Genomic DNA, 21257 nt, shown 5'->3' on the forward strand with positions numbered 1-21257 from the left:
TCTCTTCTTTTCCTGCTCCCCTGAGGAAGAGCAGCACTGAACATCCTCCTCATCCTCTGAGGTGGCAGTGACATGGGGGAGGTCATCATGATGGAGGAGGACATCCACCCACTTCCTCCTCTGCTCTGCCTCGTTCCTATAATCCACCTTAAACCCACTACCTTTAACATGTTCTAGTACAGTACAGTCACCATTGTTTGTTTAATGTCTTTTATTTAAGTTCTGTTAAAATAAATTAATTCTACTTGTAATTAAACTCCTTAGGTCTCTTGTTGAAATGTTAGACGTTATATTTAAATGTCACTGTCGACTGAAAGGACCAGCTAATCATACTAATTAACCTTCATCATAATCATTTAATAACAAACATGATTCCTGCTGTTCAAGCAACAGTTTAACATTTTATGGTCTAATGTTACATTTAGAAAAACATCAAGCGGATCTTTGGAGTCAATAAATGAGGCAGAGAGATTAGAACAGATGATTAAGTTTTATTTTCTGTTGTAGCACCGTGAAAACTATGAAAAGGAAATACAGATTAAATTAATGAGTGAAACATTTCATACAAATACAAATTCCAACCATCAATGCAATAAACCCCATTCAATAGAAAATTAAAAGAGACATTAGATAATATTTAAAATCATTGTTAAAACTCAACCAAACCATATCAAGGTATTTGTGCGTCCATCAAGATAAAATAAATATAAAATAAATCCAGACATCCCAAAGAGAAAAGTACGAGTTGAGACCGAGGTCCACTCACCAAGGGAGGGAGCTGTTTGTTTGTGGTGCTGAAGGTGTCGTCTGGGGAACCATCCGCCTCCTAACAACAATAAAACAATAACGATGGTACAGAACAAAACTTACCTGGAAAACCATAAATAATCCACACAAAGAAGAGACTCAGCAGCACAGATGGACCCAAGCCAGAGGAGACAAAGGACAAGGTGACAGAGATGTGCACAGGTGAGGAGACACACAGGTGAGGAGACACACAGGTGAGGAGACGCACAGGTGGAGCTTACGGACTCAATAGTCTCCTCCCTTTTACACCTTGCTGCCCACAACAAAAGACCGGCCACTAGGTGTCAGTCCAAGGTCATTTACTGGCTCAACACAGAACACAGAGGAAGACTGAGGGGACAGAATAAACGTTTCACTGTCATTCACATCAATATTAAAATTAACGGGGTCCACCCTGGACAGGTCTCCAGGAAGGAACCAGTCAGCCCATGGATTCAAACCCGGGACCTTCGTGCTGCCAGGCATCAGTGATAACCACCACCCCACTGTGCTGCCCGTCCTCAATCATGCAGAACTTTAAACCTTAATAATAAATAAACAGTTGACATGAATATTGAAATAAACTATAGAGACCAAACTGTTCTTTGTACCAGGCTGTAAACATGGTCATCTTAACATGGAGGTCTATGGATCAGCTCCCTCTGGAGCCTCAAGTGGTGACTAGATGAACTGCAGCTGGTTCTACTGGTCAGACCTGAAGGTTGATGCTTGGTTTAAACTTTAAACTATAGACTGAAAATAAAGATGGACGGTTAAACTATAGACTGAAAATAAAGATGGACGGTTAAACTATAGACTGAAAATAAAGATGGACGGTTAAACCGTAGACTGAAAATAAAGATGGACGGTTAAACTATAGACTGAAAATAAAGATGGACAGTTAAACTATAGACTGAAAATAAAGATGGACGGTTAAACCATAGACTGAAAATAAAGATGGACAGTTAAACCATAGACTGAAAATAAAGATGGACGGTTAAACTATAGACTGAAAATAAAGATGGACGGTTAAACTATAGACTGAAAATAAAGATTGACGGTTAAACTATAGACTGAAAATAAAGATGGACAGTTAAACCGTAGACTGAACATAAAGATGGACGGTTAAACTATAGACTGAAAATAAAGATGGACAAGTTAAACCGTAGACTGAACATAAAGATGGACGGTTAAACTATAGACTGAAAATAAAGATGGACGGTTAAACTATAGACTGAACATAAAGATGGACGGTTAAACTATAGACTGAAAATAAAGATGGACGGTTAAACCGTAGACTGAAAATAAAGATGGACGGTTAAACTATAGACTGAAAATAAAGATGGACGGTTAAACCATAGACTGAAAACAAAGATGGACGGTTAAACCGTAGACTGAAAATAAAGATGGACGGTTAAACCATAGACTGAAAACAAAGATGGACGGTTAAACTATAGACTGAAAATAAAGATGGACAGTTAAACTATATACTGAAAATAAAGATGGACGGTTAAACCGTAGACTGAAAATAAAGATGGACAGTTAAACTATATACTGAAAATAAAGATGGACGGTTAAACCGTAGACTGAAAATAAAGATGGACGGTTAAACTGTAGACTGAAAATAAAGATGGACAGTTAAACTATATACTGAAAATAAAGATGGACGGTTAAACTGTAGACTGAAAATAAAGATGGACAGTTAAACTGTATACTGAAAATAAAGATGGACAGTTAAACTATAGACTGAACATAAAGATGGACGGTTAAACTGTAGACTGAAAATAAAGATGGACAGTTAAACTATAGACTGAACATAAAGATGGACGGTTAAACTGTAGACTGAAAATAAAGATGGACAGTTAAACTATAGACTGAAAATAAAGATGGACGGTTAAACCATAGACTGAAAATAAAGATGGACAGTTAAACTATAGACTGAAAATAAAGATGGACAGTTAAACCATAGACTGAACATAAAGATGGACGGTTAAACCGTAGACTGAAAATAAAGATGGACGGTTAAACTGTAGACTGAAAATAAAGATGGACAGTTAAACTGTATACTGAAAATAAAGATGGACAGTTAAACTATAGACTGAACATAAAGATGGACGGTTAAACTGTAGACTGAAAATAAAGATGGACAGTTAAACTATAGACTGAACATAAAGATGGACGGTTAAACTGTAGACTGAAAATAAAGATGGACAGTTAAACTATAGACTGAAAATAAAGATGGACGGTTAAACCGTAGACTGAAAATAAAGATGGACAGTTAAACTATAGACTGAAAATAAAGATGGACAGTTAAACCATAGACTGAACATAAAGATGGACGGTTAAACTATAGACTGAAAATAAAGATGGACGGTTAAACTATGGACTGAAAATAAAGATGGACGGTTAAACTATATACTGACAATAAAGATGGACCTTAAACTATAGACTGAAAATAAAGATGGACGGTTAAACTATAGACTGAACATAAAGATGGACGGTTAAACCATAGACTGAAAATAAAGATGGACGGTTAAACTATAGACTGAAAATAAAGATGGACGGTTAAACCATAGACTGAAAATAAAGATGGACGGTGGACAACCTCAGAGTCGGAAAAATATTCAGCCATGTTGCAAACAACTAGCAGTAGCAAATTACAGGTAAACAAGCCGAGCGGGGAACAGCACCAACGTATCATAACTTAGTGTTGGTGGAATGAACGAGTTTGGCGTCAGATAATGTTATTTAGAGGCTGCGTCTCAGGGCCCTGAACACTCCCAGTATATACTCTGATCTAATTATCTCCTGAACAAGTGCAAATGAAACTAAAGTGATACTGGTGAGTAAACGATGATATTTTATGCTAGAAATAAGGTCCAGGTTGTAAAACAGTAGTTCCCCTTTAATGCTAACAAAGTATCAGCGTAGCTCGTTATTCTAACGTTAGCTAACTTTCTAGTGGAAGCTAGTAGATGCTATGTGAGGTCACAAGGTGAGGTATAATCCTTGGTTTATAATCTCTTTGACTCAGAGCAGCAGCTGATGTGATAGAACAGTTTGGAGCTATTAATTATTCTCCTCTGATCCTTTCACCCTACAACACAGAGGACATTTTGAGAATGCTGTGATTTTTACCTCCAGGTAACCACAAGATGGCGCCGTCTGCAGTAGCATCAGTTTGACCAGTGAAGGGAAGTAGGGACGAGTTGTTCATGTTTATATACAGTCTATGGTCTGAACCACAACGTTAACTATAAACAATGAGGTACAGGTTAGACATTATTCATTCATTCATTCACTCATTCAGCTTCTGTAACCGCTTGTCCTGTGAAGGGGGGCTGGAGCCTATCCCAGCTGTCATTGGTCTAGAGGGGGGGTCCACCCTGGACAGGTCTCCAGTCTATCCCAGCTGTCACTGGTCTAGAGGGGGGGTCCACCCTGGACAGGTCTCCAGTCTATCCCAGCTGTCATTGGTCTAGAGGGGGGGTCCACCCTGGACAGGTCTCCAGTCTATCCCAGCTGTCACTGGTCTAGAGGGGGGGTCCACCCTGGACAGGTCTCCAGTCTATCCCAGCTGTCACTGGTCTAGAGGGGGGGTCCACCCTGGACAGGTCTCCAGTCTATCCCAGCTGTCATTGGTCTAGAGGGGGGGTCCACCCTGGACAGGTCTCCAGTCTATCCCAGCTGTCACTGGTCTAGAGGGGGGGGTCCACCCTGGACAGGTCTCCAGCCTGTCCCAGCTGTCATTGGTCTAGAGGGGGGGTCCACCCTGGACAGGTCTCCAGTCTATCCCAGCTGTCATTGGTTTAGGGGGGGGGGGGTCCACCCTGGACAGGTCTCCAGTCTATCCCAGCTGTCATTGGTCTAGAGGGGGGGTCCACCCTGGACAGGTCTCCAGTCTATCACAGCTGTCATTGGTTTGGGGGGGGGGGGGGGGGGGGTCCACCCTGGACAGGTCTCCAGTCTATCCCAGCTGTCATTGGTCTAGAGGGGGGGTCCACCCTGGACAGGTCTCCAGTCTATCACAGGGCTAACACAGAGAGACAGAATCACCAATGAACCTAACCAGCATGTCTTTGGATGGTAGGAGGAAGCTGGAGAACCTGGAGAGAACCCACGCAGACACAGGGAGAACATGCAGACTACACACAGAAAGGAACCAGAACCTAGAACCTTCTGGCTGGGAGGCATCAGTGATGACCACCTCTCCACTGTGCCTCCCATGTTAGACTTTAGTTAATCAATATGTTATTGATCTGAATGAAGATGATGAGGATGAAGATGATGGAGATGATGAAGAGACACCAAATAAACAGAGTTCTAGAATTCGCGCCCCGGTGGCGTGCTGAGTGGGCGTGGCCATGTGGAAACGGACGTTGACTTGTGGGCTGTTAACCAATCAGAGGCGGTGATTGCGGCGAGCCCCGCCCAGACTGACCGACGGGGGCGTTCCTGGGGGCGGGGCCGGTCTCGAGCTCGACCCAGTTTGAAAGTGAAGCGAAGGCTCCAGTCGCAGCTTCAGCCCCCAAACAACAACAAGAACCCGAGACCCGGTCCAACTCTGCTTCACCCGTAGCCGCCCCCCTGGACGAGTGAGTACCTCCGTTCGTCCTCCCGCCGCGGGGCTCCGGTTACGTTTGTGTGTTTTCCCTGGAAATGAGCTGGTTAAGGTTTACCGGCTGTTTTTCTCTGACGTGCGGTCTCCAGTGATAAAAATGTCGGTGAATGAGGCTGAAAATAAATAAAATGGCCGCTTCCACCGTCTGAATGTGGCGGAGGTTTGGTGTGTGTGCTCTCCTGACGCCTTCTGTGTCTGTGCTCCGGGCTCTGTCGGAGATGTGGAGCTGTAAACACGAAACGCCCATTTTGGAGTATGAACGCCAGGAAATAGCCTGGTCCCGTCCATACAACACTGCCCTCTCCAGAGTATAGCTTGAGCCCTTCGTTCAAAATGCGCAGCTGTTGTACCGACATCATGTTTCCATTACAAACGCGCCCGCTCGGTGTAAAACCGTCCCCGTGGTTAAATATAAACGTAATTAATCAACACACCGCCTGGGTTTGTAGTTTATAACGTGTGTGTGGTGTAAATGAGTTTTTCTCGGGCTGTTGGTCCGTTATCCCGCTGCTAGAGGAGGGGGATGGGGCGGCTAGCGCTGCAGAGGGCGGGAAGCAAATGGTGGCCCATTGTTCTGCCACAGCTAGCCTGTTAGCCTGTTAGCCTGTTAGCATGGCTAGGCTAACTGCAGCAGTCATGGAGCTCCACCAGAGAGGCGGCGAGCTGCGCGTCTCCTCCGCCTCTACGGCGCACAGACATCCGGTCACCAGCGGAGAGGAGGTCCTGGGCTGCGGAGAAATGCCCCGGCACCGGGTGCCCCAGGAACCGGACAGAAGAGGGTGCAGCCCTGGTCCGCGGGCCTCCTAGCTCCCCGGCCGAGAAAATGGAACCCCACTCCGCTGTCTTTGTTCTTCAGTGTCGGCCCCAGAAGGAGGCCCGACGGCTCCGTGATAAACTGAACATTAACGGAGGCGGAGATTTATTAACCGTTATAATTAAACAATTAGTAATAAAACATTTAATGAGTTTAATCACCAAACTGGAAAAAAACACAGGTTAAAGGGTCAGAGCTACCGGTATTTATACATTTACTGACCAAATAAAGCACAGATTATTGACCATATAGATCATATTATTGACCATATATAAATCAGATTATTGACCACATATGAATCAGACTACTGACCACATATAGAGCAGGTTACTGACCACACATTGATCAGATTATTGACCACATATAGATCAGATTATTGACCACATAAATCAGATTATTGACCACATATAAATCAGATTATTGACCACATATATATCAGATTATTGACCACATATAAATCAGATTATTGACCACATATATATCAGATTATTGACCATATAAATCAGATTATTGACCATATATAGATCAGATTATTGACCAGATATAAATCAGATTATTGACCAGATATAAATCAGATTATTGACCATATATAGATCAGATTATTGACCATATATAGATCAGATTATTGACCATATATAAATCAGATTATTGACCATATACAGCAGATTATTGACCACATATAAATCAGATTATTGACCACATATGAATCAGATTATTGACCATATATAAATCAGATTATTGACCACATATAAATCAGATTATTGACCACATATAAATCAGATTATTGACCACATATAACTCAGATTATTGACCACATATAGATCAGATTATTGACCATATATAAATCAGATTATTGACCACATATAAATCAGATTATTGACCATATAAATCAGATTATTGACCACATATGAATCAGATTACTGACCACATATAGAGCAGGTTACTGACCACACATTGATCAGATTATTGACCACATATAGTTCAGATTACTGACCATATAAATCAGATTATTGACCACATATAAATCAAATTACTGAACATAAATTGATCAGATTACTGACCACATATAAATCTGATTACTGACCACATGTAGATCATATTATTGACCATATAAATCAGATTACTGACCACATATAAATCAGATTATTGACCACATATAAATCAGATTACTGACCACATATAAATCTGATTACTGACCACATTTAGATCAGATTATTGACCACATATAGATCAGATTATTGACCATATAAAACAGATTATTGACCACATATAGATCAGATTATTGACCATATAAAACAGATTATTGACCACATATAGATCAGGTTATTGACCACATATAGATCAGGTTATTGACCACATATAGATCAGGTTACTGACCACATATAGATCAGGTTACTGACCACATATAGATCAGGTTACTGACCACATAGAACAAATTATTGAACATATATAAATCAGATTACTGAACATAAATTGATCAGATTATTGACCACACATTAATCAGATTATTGACCACACATTAATCAGATTATTGACCATATATAAATCAGATTACTGAACATAAATTGATCAGATTACTGACCATATATAAATCAGATTACTGAACATAAATTGATCAGATTATTGACCACACATTAATCAGATTATCGACCACATATGAATCAGGTTACTGACCACACATTGATCAGATTACTGACCACATAGAACAAATTATTGAACATATATAAATCAGATTACTGAACATAAATTGATCAGATTATTGACCACACATTGATCAGATTACTGCCCACATATATATCAGGTTATTGACCACACAATGATCAGATTACTGACCACATAGAACAAATTATTGACCATATATAAATCAGATTACTGAACATAAATTGATCCGATTACTGACCACATATAAATCAGATTACTGAACATAAATTGATCAGATTATTGACCACATATAAATCAGATTACTGACCATATATAAATCAGATTATTGACCACATATAAATCAGATTATTGACCACATATCGAGCAGGTTATTGACCACATAGTTCAGATTACTGACCATATATAGATCAGGTTATTGACCACACAATGATCAGATTACTGACCACACATTGATCAGATTACTGACCACATAGAACAAATTATTGACCATATATAAATCAGATTACTGAACATAAATTGATCAGATTACTGACCACATATAAATCAGATTACTGAACATAAATTGATCAGATTGACCACACATTGATCAGATTACTGACCACATATAGATCAGATTACTGACCACATATAAATCAGATTACTGAACATAAATTGATCAGGTTATTGACCACATATAAATCAGATTACTGACCACATAAAAATCTGATTGCTGACCACATTTAGATCAGATTATTGACCACATATAGATCAGATTATTGACCATATAAATCAGATTACTGACCACACATTAATCAGATTATTGACCACATATGAATCAGATTACTGACCACATATAGATCAGGTTACTGACCACATATAAATCAGATTACTGAACATAAATTGATCAGATTATTGACCACATATAGATCAGGTTATTGACCACATATAAATCTGATTACTGACCACATTTAGATCAGATTATTGACCACATATAGATCAGATTATTGACCATATAAATCAGATTACTGACCACACATTCATCAGATTATTGACCACATGTGAATCAGATTACTGACCACATATAGATCAGGTTACTGACCACACATTGATCAGATTACTGACCACATAGAACAAATTATTGAACATATATAAATCAGATTACTGACCATATATAAATCAGATTATTGACCACATATAAATCAGATTATTGACCACATATGGAGCAGGTTATTGACCACATAGTTCAGATTACTGACCACACAATGATCAGATTACTGACCATATATAGATCAGGTTACTGACCACACAATGATCAGATTACTGACCACACATTGATCAGATTACTGACCACATAGAACAAATTATTGACCATATATAAATCAGATTACTGAACATAAATTGATCAGATTACTGTCCACATATAAATCAGATTACTGAACATATATAAATCAGATTACTGAACATATATAAATCAGATTATTGACCATATAAATCAGATTACTGACCACATATAAATCAGATTACTGACCACATATAAATCAGATTACTGAACATAAATTGATCAGATTATTGACCACACATTGATCAGATTACTGACCACATATAGATCAGATTACTGAACATAAATTGATCAGATTATTGACCACATATAGATCAGATTATTGACCACATATAGATCAGGTTATTGACCACATATAAATCAGATTACTGACCACATATAAATCTGATTACTGACCACATTTAGATCAGATTATTGACCACATATAGATCAGATTATTGACCATATAAATCAGATTACTGACCACACATTAATCAGATTATTGACCACATATGAATCAGATTACTGACCACATATAGATCAGGTTACTGACCACATATAAATCAGGTTACTGAACATAAATTGATCAGATTATCGACCACATATAGATCAGATTATTGACCACATATAAATCAGATTACTGACCACATATAAATCAGGTTACTGAACATAAATTGATCAGATTGACCACATTTAGATCAGATTATTGACCACATATAGATCAGATTATTGACCATATAAATCAGATTACTGACCACACATTAATCAGATTATTGACCACATATGAATCAGATTACTGACCACATATAGATCATGTTACTGACCACACATTGATCAGATTACTGTCCACATAGAACAAATTATTGAACATATATAAATCAGATTACTGAACATAAATTGATCAGATTACTGACCACACATAAATCAGATTACTGACCATAAATTGATCAGATTATTGACCACACATTGATCAGATTACTGACCACATATAGATCAGATTACTGACCACATATAAATCAGATTACTGAACATAAATTGATCAGATTATTGACCACATATAGATCAGGATATTGACCACATATAAATCAGATTATTGACCACATATGAATCAGATTATTGACCATATATAAATCAGATTACTGCCCACATATAGATCAGATTATTGACCACATATGGAGCAGGTTATTGACCACATAGTTCAGATTACTGACCATACATTGATCAGATTACTGACCACATAGAACACATTATTGACCATATATAAATCAGATTACTGAACACATATAGATCAGATTACTGAACATAAATTGATCAGATTACTGACCACATATAGATCAGGTTACTGACCACATATAGATCAGGTTACTGACCACATATAGATCAGATTACTGACCACATATAGATCAGATTACTGAACATAAATTGATCAGATTACTGACCACATATAGTTCAGATTACTGAACATAAATTGATCAGATTATTGACCACATATAGATCCGATTACTGAACATAAATTGATCAGGTTACTGACCACATATAGATCAGATTACTGACCACATATAGATCAGATTACTGAACATAAATTGATCAGATTACTGACCACATATAGATCCGATTACTGAACATAAATTGATCAGATTACTGACCACATATAGTTCAGATTACTGACCATACATTGGTCAGATTACTGACCACATATAGATCAGATTACTGAACATAAATTGATCAGATTACTGACCACATATATAAATCAGATTACTGACCACATATAAATCAGATTACTGAACATAAATTGATCAGATTACTGACCACATATAAATCAGATAACTGAACGTAAATTGATCAGATTACTGACCACATATAGATCAGATTATTGACCACATATAAATCAGATTATTGACCATATATAAATCAGATTACGGAACATAAATTGATCAGATTACTGAACACATATAGATCAGATTACTGACCACATATAGATCAGATTATTGACCACATATAGATCAGATTATTGACCACATATAAATCAGATTACTGACCACATATAGATCAGATTATTGACCATACATTATTATTATTATTGTCTTTGGTCCGTTCATTTTAAATATTATAATTATACACATCATTACCACGTGTCTATCCCTGAATTATCTCTGTTATAGATAAATGTGTGTTGACATGTCGACCCTGAAACTAATGGTCCTAATAAAAGTCACAGATCAGCTGTTTGTGTCCCTGACTTTGTCTGTCCTGCTCCTTCAGGCTGCCAGTATGATGCGTAAAGACGTCAACAAGCCGAAGGGGAAGACGTCTGCGTACGCCTTCTTTGTCCAGACGTGCAGAGAGGAGCACCGCAAGAAGAACCCAGAGCAGTCGGTCAACTTCGCCGAGTTCTCCAAGAAGTGCTCCGAGAGATGGAAGGTGAGGTAGACAGGTGACAGGCAGATGGACAGGTAGGGAGGGAGACAGGCAGATGGACAGGTAAGGAGGGAGACAGGCAGATGGACAGGTAGGGAGGGAGACAGGCAGATGGACAGGTAGGGAGGGAGACAGGAAGATGGAAGATGGACAGGTAGGGAGGGAGACAGGCAGATGGACAGGTAAGGAGGGAGACAGGCAGATGGACAGGTAGGGAGGGAGACAGGAAGATGGACAGGTAGGGAGGGAGACAGGAAGATGGACAGGTAAGGAGGGAGACAGGCAGATGGACAGGTAAGGAGGGAGACAGGAAGATGGACAGGTAGGGAGGGAGACAGGAAGATGGACAGGTAGGGAGGGAGACAGGCAGATGGACAGGTAAGGAGGGAGACAGGCAGATGGACAGGTAGGGAGGGAGACAGGAAGATGGACAGGTAGGGAGGGAGACAGGAGGGAGACAGGCAGACAGATGTTGTTTACTGGTAAATAAAGTTTATCACGGTCGTTTACTGGTAGATAAAGTCTATCACGGTCGTTTACTGGTAGATAATAAAGTCTATCACGGTCGTTTACTGGTAGATAAAGTCTATCACGGTCGTTTACTGGTAGATAAAGTCTATCACGGTCGTTTACTGGTAGATAAAGTCTATCACGGTCGTTTACTGGTAGATAAAGTTTATCACGGTCGTTTACTGGTAGATAAAGTCTATCACGGTCGTTTACTGGTAGATAAAGTCTATCATGGTCGTTTACTGGTAGATAAAGTTTATCATGGTCGTTGAAAATAAAGTTTATCATGGTCGTTTACTGGTAGATAAAGTATATCATGGTCGTTTACTGGTAGATAAAGTATATCATGGTCGTTTACTGGTAGATAAAGTTTATCATGGTCGTTGAAAATAAAGTTTATCATGGTCGTTTACTGGTAAATAAAGTATATCATGGTCGTTTACTGGTAGATAAAGTCTATCATGGTCGTTTACTGGTAGATAAAGTTTATCATGGTCGTTTACTGGTAAATAAAGTTTATCACGGTCGTTTACTGGTAGATAAAGTCTATCATGGTCGTTGTAAATAAAGTTTATCATGGTCGTTTACTGGTAGATAAAGTTCATCATGGTCGTTTACTGGTAGATAAAGTTTATCACGGTCGTTTACTGGTAGATAAAGTTTATCATGGTCGTTGTAAATAAAGTTTATCATGGTCGTTTACTGGTAAATAAAGTATATCATGGTTGTTTACTGGTAGATAAAGTTTATCACGGTTGTTTACTGGTAGATAAAGTTTATCATGGTTGTTTACTGGTAGATAAAGTTTATCATGGTCGTTTACTGGTAGATAAAGTATATCATGGTCGTTTACTGGTAAATAAAGTTTATCATGGTTGTTTACTGGTAGATAAAGTCTATCACGGTCGTTTACTGGTAGATAAAGTTTATCACGGTCGTTTACTGGTAGATAAAGTATATCATGGTCGTTTATTGGTAGATAAAGTTTATCACGGTCGTTTACTGGTAAATAAAGTTTATCACGGTCGTTTACTGGTAGATAAAGTCTATCACGGTCGTTTACTGGTAGATAAAGTCTATCACGATCGTTTACTGGTAGATAAAGTTTATCACGGTCGTTTACTGGTAAATAAAGTTTATCATGGTCGTTTACTGGTAAATAAAGTTTATCACGGTCGTTTACTGGTAGATAAAGTTTATCATGGTCGTTGTAAATAAAGTTTATCATGGTCGTTTACTGGTAAATAAAGTATATCATGGTTGTTTACTGGTAGATAAAGTTTATCACGGTCGTTTACTGGTAGATAAAGTTTATCATGGTCGTTGTAAATAAAGTTTATCATGGTCGTTTACTGGTAAATAAAGTATATCATGGTTGTTTACTGGTAGATAAAGTTTATCACGGTTGTTTACTGGTAGATAAAGTTTATCATGGTCGTTTACTGGTAAATAAAGTATATCATGGTTGTTTACTGGTAGATAAAGTTTATCACGGTCGTTTACTGGTAGATAAAGTTTATCATGGTCGTTGTAAATAAAGTTTATCATGGTCGTTTACTGGTAAATAAAGTTCATCATGGTCGTTTACTGGTAGATAAAGTTTATCACGGTCGTTTACTGGTAGATAAAGTTTATCATGGTCGTTGTAAATAAAGTTTATCATGGTCGTTTACTGGTAAATAAAGTATATCATGGTTGTTTACTGGTAGATAAAGTTTATCACGGTTGTTTACTGGTAGATAAAGTCTATCACGGTCGTTTATTGGTAGATAAAGTTTATCACGGTCGTTTACTGGTAAATAAAGTTTATCACGGTCGTTTACTGGTAGATAAAGTCTATCACGGTCGTTTACTGGTAGATAAAGTTTATCACGGTCGTTTACTGGTAAATAAAGTCTATCACGGTCGTTTATTGGTAGATAAAGTTTATCACGGTCGTTTACTGGTAGATAAAGTTTATCATGGTCGTTTACTGGTAAATAAAGTTTATCACGGTCGTTTACTGGTAGATAAAGTTTATCATGGTTGTTTACTGGTAGATAAAGTTTATCATGGTCGTTTACTGGTAGATAAAGTTTATCATGGTCGTTTACTGGTAGATAAAGTCTGTCACGGTCGTTTACTGGTAGATAAAGTTTATCATGGTCGTTTACTGGTAGATAAAGTTTATCATGGTCGTTTACTGGTAAATAAAGTCTATCATGGTCGTTTACTGGTAAATAAAGTCTATCATGGTCGTTTACTGGTAGATATGACCACAGTGAATGTGTTTGATTCCAGGCACTGTCTCCCAGCGATAAGAAGTGCTTCGAGGACATGGCCAAGGCCGACAAGGTTCGCTACAACAGGGAGATGAGAGACTACGTCCCACCAAAGGGTTTTGGAAAGAGGGGCCGCAAGAGGAAAGACCCCAATGCACCCAAGAGACCCCCGTAAGTCTGCACTACCTGGTTCCATTGGTCTACCTGGTTCCATTGGTCTACCTGGTTCACCTGGTCTACATGGTCTCCCTTGTTCACGTGGTTTACTTGGTTTCTCCAGTCTACCTGATTCCATTGGTCTAACCAGTTCACCTGGTCTACCTGGACTACCCGGTTCACCTGATCTAACTTGTTAGTCTACATGGTTCACCTGGATTTTGTGTTTCACCTGGTCCACCTGGTTCCATTGGTCTACCTGGTTCACCTGGTCTACCTGGTTCCATTGAACTACCTAGTCTACCTGGTTCACATGATCTACCTGGTTCCATTGGTCTACCTGGTTCACCTGGTCTACCTGGTTCCATTGGTCTACCTGGTTCCATTGGTCTCCCTGGTTCACCTGGTCTACCTGGTTCCATTGAACTACCTAGTCTACCTGGTTCACATGATCTACCTGGTTCCATTGGTCCACCTGGTTCCATTGGTCCACCTGGTTCACATGGTCTACCTGGTTCCATTGGTCTACCTGGTTCCATTGGTCTCCCTGGTTCACCTGGTCTACCTGGTTCACCTGGTCTGCCTGGTTCCATTGGTCTACCTGGTTCACCTGGTCTACCTGGTTCCATTGGTCTACCTGGTTCCATTGGTCTCCCTGGTTCACCTGGTCTACCTGGTTCACCTGGTCTGCCTGGTTCCATTGGTCTACCTGGTTCCATTGGTCCACCTGGTTCACATGGTCTACCTGGTTCCATTGGTCTACCTGGTTCCATTGGTCTCCCTGGTTCACCTGGTCTACCTGGTTCACCTGGTCTGCCTGTTTCCATTGGTCTACCTGGTTCCATTGGTCTACCTGGTTCCATTGGTCTACCTGGTTCACCTGGTCTGCCTGGTTCCATTGGTCTACCTGGTTCACCTGGTCTACCTGGCTCCATTGGTCTGCCTGGTTCACCTGGTTCCATTGGTCTACCTGGTTCACCTGGTCTGCCTGGTTCCATTGGTCTACCTGGTTCACCTGGTCTACCTGGCTCCATTGGTCTACCTGGTTCACCTGGTCTACCTGGTTCCATTGGTCTACCTGGTTCACCTGGTCTACCTGGTTCCATTGGTCTACCTGGTTCCATTGGTCTCCCTGGTTCACCTGGTCTACCTGGTTCACCTGGTCTACCTTGTTCCATTGGTCTACCTGGTCTACCTGGTATCTGGGTTAAATGAAGAAAGTGCTTGTGTGTTAGCTTTTGATCCATTATTGTCATTCTGCTGTTATTAACCTGTCTGTCTCTGGTCTACCTGTCTGTCTCTGGTCTACCTGCAGGTCTGCGTTCTTCGTGTTCTGCAGTGAGTATCGTCCCAGTGTGAAGCAGCAGTATCCAGGTCTGTCTATAGGAGACTGTGCCAAGAAGCTGGGAGAGATGTGGAGCAAACTGTCTCAGTCTGAGAAGCTGCCGTACGAAGAGAAGGCCCAGAAACTACGGGAGAAATATGACCGGGTGAGACGCACGGCAGACAGGTAGAGAGAGAGACAGGTACAGGTAGAGAGAGACAGGTACAGGTAGAGAGAGAGACAGGTACAGGTAGAGAGAGACAGGTGCAGGTAGAGAGAGACAGGTGCAGGTAGAGAGAGACAGGTACAGGTAGAGAGAGACAGTTACAGGTAGAGAGAGACAGGTGCAGGTAGAGAGAGAGACAGGTACATGTAGAGAGAGACAGGTACAGGTAGAGAGAGAGACAGGTACAGGTAGAGAGAGACAGGTACAGGTAGAGAGAGACAGGTACAGGTAGAGAGAGACAGGTACACGTAGAGGCAGACTGGTACATGGAGAGAGAGACAGGTACATGTAGAGAGAGACAGGTACAGGTAGAGACAGACAGGTACATGTAGAGAGAGAGACAGGTACATGTAGAGAGAGAGACAGGTACATGTAGAGAGAGACAGGTACAGGTAGAGAGACAGGTACATGTAGAGAGAGACGGGTACATGTAGAGACAGACAGGTACAGGTAGAGACAGACAGGTACACGTAGAGGCAGACTGGTACATGTAGAGAGAGACAGGTACATGTAGAGAGAGACAGGTACATGTAGAGACAGGTACAGGTAGAGACAGACAGGTACAGGTAGAGAGAGACAGGTACAGGTAGAGAGAGAGACAGGTACAGGTAGAGAGAGAGACAGGTGCAGGTAGAGAGAGAGACAGGTACAGGTAGAGAGAGACAGGTGCAGGTAGAGAGAGACAGGTACAGGTATAGAGAGAGACAGGTACAGGTATAGAGACAGACAGGTACAGGTATAGAGACAGACAGGTACAGGTAGAGAGAGAGACAGGTACAGGTAGAAACAGACAGGTACAGGTAGAGACAGATAGGTACACATAGAGGCAGACTGGTACACGTAGAGAGAGACAGGTACATGTAGAGAGACAGACAGGTACCTTGTAGAGACAGACAGGTACAGGTAGAGACAGACAGGTACAGGTAGAGACACAGACAGGTACAGGTAGAGAGACAGACAGGTACCTGGTAGAGACAGACAGGTACAGGTAGAGACAGACAGGTACACATAGAGGCAGACTGGTACATGTAGAGAGAGACAGGTACACGTAGAGAGAGACAGGTACAGGTATAGAGAGAGACAGGTACATGTAGAGACAGACAGGTACATGTAGAGACAGACAGGTACATGTAGAGAGAGAGACAGGTACAGGTAGAGAGAGAGACAGGTACAGGTAGAGAGAGACAGGTGCAGGTAGAGAGAGAGACAGGTACAGGTAGAGAGAGAGACAGGTACAGGTAGAAACAGACAGGTACAGGTAGAGAGAGACAGGTACAGGTAGAGAGACAGACAGGTACAGGTAGAGACAGACAGGTACAGGTAGAGAGAGAGACAGGTACAGGTAGAGAGAGACAGGTACAGGTAGAGAGAGAGACAGGTACACATAGAGACAGACAGGTACCTGGTAGAGAGACAGACAGGTACAGGTAGAGACAGACAGGTACAGGTAGAGAGACAGACAGGTACAGGTACAGGTAGAGACAGACAGGTACAGGTAGAGAGACAGACAGGTACCAGGTAGAGACAGACAGGTACAGGTAGAGACAGACAGGTACCTGGTAGAGAGACAGACAGGTACAGGTAGAGACAGACAGGTACCTGGTAGAGAGACAGACAGGTACCAGGTAGAGACAGACAGGTACCAGGTAGAGACAGACAGGTACAGTTAGAGACAGACAGGTACCTGGTAGAGAGACAGACAGGTACCAGGTAGAGACAGACAGGTACCAGGTAGAGACAGACAGGTACACATAGAGACAGACAGGTACACATAGAGACAGACAGGTACAGGTACACATAGAGACAGACAGGTACACATAGAGACAGACAGGTACAGGTAGAGACAGACAGGTACCAGGTAGAGACAGACAGGTACAGGTACAGGTAGAGACAGACAGGTACAGGTAGAGACAGACAGGTACCTGGTAGAGAGACAGACAGGTACAGGTAGAGACAGACAGGTACCAGGTAGAGACAGACAGGTACCAGGTAGAGACAGACAGGTACAGGTAGAGACAGACAGGTACCAGGTAGAGACAGACAGGTACAGGTAGAGACAGACAGGTACAGGTACACATAGAGACAGACAGGTACAGGTAGAGACAGACAGGTACAGGTAGAGACAGGTACAGGTAGAGACAGACAGGTACAGGTAGAGAGAGACAGGTACAGGTAGAGAGAGAGACAGGTACAGGTAGAGAGAGAGACAGGTGCAGGTAGAGAGAGAGACAGGTACAGGTCGAGAGACAGGTGCAGGTAGAGAGAGACAGGTGCAGGTAGAGAGAGACAGGTACAGGTATAGAGAGAGACAGGTACAGGTATAGAGACAGACAGGTACAGGTAGAGACAGACAGGTACAGGTAGAGACAGGTACAGGTACAGGTAGAGACAGACAGGTACAGGTAGAGACAGGTACATGTACACATAGAGACAGACAGGTACAGGTACCAGGTAGAGACAGACAGGTACACATAGAGACAGACAGGTACCTGGTAGAGACAGACAGGTACAGGTAGAGACAGACAGGTACCAGGTAGAGACAGACAGGTACAGGTACAGGTAGAGACAGACAGGTACAGGTAGAGAGAGAGACAGGTACCAGGTAGAGACAGACAGGTACAGGTAGAGACAGACAGGTACCAGGTAGAGACAGACAGGTACACGTAGAGACAGACAGGTACAGGTAGAGACAGACAGGTACAGGTACACATAGAGACAGACAGGTACCTGGTCCATTTAAGCTCGTTAACTCTAACGAGGTCGCCATGGCTCCATAGATATTAACGGACTCTACTGAGCATGTGCAGATAACAGCTTCCTGTCCCGTCAGGATATGGTGGCGTACCGTGGTGGAGGAACATACGCCAGGAACCCTGGCTCTTCAGCTCAGGGAGGAGAGGAAGAGGAGGACGACGAGGGGGAGGACGAAGACGAGGAGGACGACGACGACGAGTAGAACCCTAAAGCTGCAGCTGAGAGACAGAGACAGAGAGAGACAGAGACTGAGTGAATGTGAGAGAGAGAGACAGGTGTGTGTCTGTGTTTCAGAGGTCAGACAGGTCATGATTGGACTGAGGGGACAGGGGGCGGGGCTTCACAGCAGCTATGTCCACTGAGCCCCTTCAAAGACACAATGTTCTACCTGAGGACAGAGTCATTGGCTTCACCTCATGGCAGTCAGCTGTTATATTCAGTCAGCTGTTAGTCAGCTGTCAATCAGCTGTTAGTCAGCTGTCAATCATGTCAGTCAGCTGTTATATTCAGTCAGCTGTTAGACATCTGTCTGACATCTGTCAGTCAGCTGTTAGACATCTGTCAGTCAGCTGTTAGACATCTGTTACTCAGCTGTTAGACATCTGTCAGTCAGCTGTTAGTCAGCTGTTAGACATCTGTCAGTCAGCTGTTAGACATCTGTCAGTCAGCTGTTAGACAGCTGTCAGTCAGCTGTTAGACAGCTGTCAGTCAGCTGTTAGCTGTCAGTCAGCTGTCTAACAGCTGACTAACAACTGTGTGTAACCAGGTGTGTAACCAGGTGTGTAACCAGGTGTGTAACCAGGTGTGTAACCAGATGTGTAACCACCAGGTCACATGACCTGACTTGTGCTCTGAAACACACACACTGGACCACTGAGTGTGTGTTTCACTGTGTGTGTGTAATTTGCCTTTCAGTAACGTGTGTGTGTGTGTATGTATGTGTGTGTATGTGTGTGGTTGTTGGAGGTCATCAGAGGTTAAACATCCGCCACCAGAGGATAGAACCCCCCCACCCCCCACCACCATCACCGTGGTTACCCCAGCACCTCCCCTCCCAATCACCATTGTGTTGCCATGGAATCCCGTAACCCCCCCGCCCCTCCCCCTCCCCCCGCTCTTCATCATGTTGTTGTTTTTTACTTTCTGTTGTTTGTTCACTGTCAGTAGAAACGTCAACTTTTATAATAAAAACGTTCAGAGGAAAACTCACTGAGAGTCTGAGATGTCAATCACTGGTGGAGGAGGTGGGGGCGGGGCTGGAGGGGGGGTGGAGGAGGAGGGGGGTGGGACTGGAGGAGGTGGGGTGGAGGAGGGGGGTGGGACTGGAGGAGGTGGGGTGGAGGAGGGGGGTGGGACTGGAGGAGGTACAGAAGGGGAGGAGGTGGGGGCGGGACTGGAGGAGGTGGGGTGGAGGAGGTGGGGTGGAGGAGGAGGGTGGGGGTGTAGAAGGGGAGGAGGGGGTGGGGTGGATGAGGGGGGTGTAGAAGAGGAGGAGGTGGGGTGGACTGGATGAGGGAGAGGGGGAGGGGGTGGGGTGGATGAGGGAGGTGTAGAAGAGGTGGGGTGGACTGGATGAGGAGGGGTGGATGAGGGAGGTGTAGAAGGGGAGGAGGGAGGTGGGGTGGATAAGGGAGGTGTAGAAGGGGAGGAGGGGGGTGTAGAAGGGGAGGGGGTGGGTGGATGAGGGAGGTGTAGAAGGGGGGAGATGAGGGAGGTGTAGGGGGGAGGCAGGGTGGTTGAGGGAGGTGTGGGGGGGCAGGGTGGATGAGGGAGGTGTAAAAGGGGGGAGGTGGACTGGATGAGGAGGTGTAGAAGGGGAGGAGGTGGGGTGGACTGGATGAGGGAGGTGGAGGAGATCAGACCATCCCAGATCGGTCTCTCTCCATCCTCCTAAACTTGGACTACCTGGACATGTCTCTGTCTCCAGAAGACGTCCTCCTCCTGTGAACCAGGACCTGTCCTCATAGATGCTGTCCCCTCAGCCTCTGAGTCCTCATCCAGTCTATGAGTAGCCGTCCTACCTGTACAGGTGTCCCACTGATCCAGTCTGCAGTTCATGAGTTTATCTTTGTTCGTTGAGGACAATACCTTGAGTGTCCAGGTAGGTCCAGGTTCTATTATCTCTGTTCTGTTATCTCTGTTCTATTCTCACTGTTCTATACTCTGTTCTGTTCTATTATCCCTGTTCTGTTATCTCTGATCTCTTATCTGTTCTCTTATCTGTTCTATTATCTGTTCTGTTGTCTCTGTTCTATTATCTCTGTTCTGTTGTTATCTGTTCTATTATCTCTGTTCTATTACCTGTTATCTGTTCTATTACCTATGTTCTATTATCTCTGTTCTATTATTGCTGTTCTGTTATCTGTTTTGTTATCTGTTCTATTATCTCTGTTCTATTATCTCTGTTCTTTTATATCTGTTCTGTTAT

General features: G+C 42.4%; 2 protein-coding genes across 2 annotated transcripts in view; both read left to right on the forward strand.

The window, feature by feature from the left end:
- plxnb3 (plexin B3) overlaps nucleotides 1-21257 on the forward strand; it is a 179449-nt gene that overhangs the window by 62180 nt on the left and 96012 nt on the right. The gene's annotated exons all lie outside the window — the stretch shown is intronic.
- On the forward strand, nucleotides 5259-20044 carry LOC311494802 (high mobility group protein B2-like). The gene is made up of 6 exons (XM_084554028.1): nucleotides 5259-5381; nucleotides 11443-11601; nucleotides 14389-14540; nucleotides 15841-16015; nucleotides 18906-19583; nucleotides 19620-20044. Exons 2-5 carry the CDS (start codon nucleotides 11452-11454, stop codon nucleotides 19029-19031), a joined length of 603 nt encoding a protein of 200 aa, XP_084410154.1. The 5' UTR covers nucleotides 5259-5381; nucleotides 11443-11451; the 3' UTR covers nucleotides 19032-19583; nucleotides 19620-20044.

This window comes from Chelon labrosus, assembly GCF_963514085.1.
Source record: "Chelon labrosus genome assembly, chromosome: 10".
NCBI lineage: Eukaryota > Metazoa > Chordata > Actinopteri > Mugiliformes > Mugilidae > Chelon > Chelon labrosus.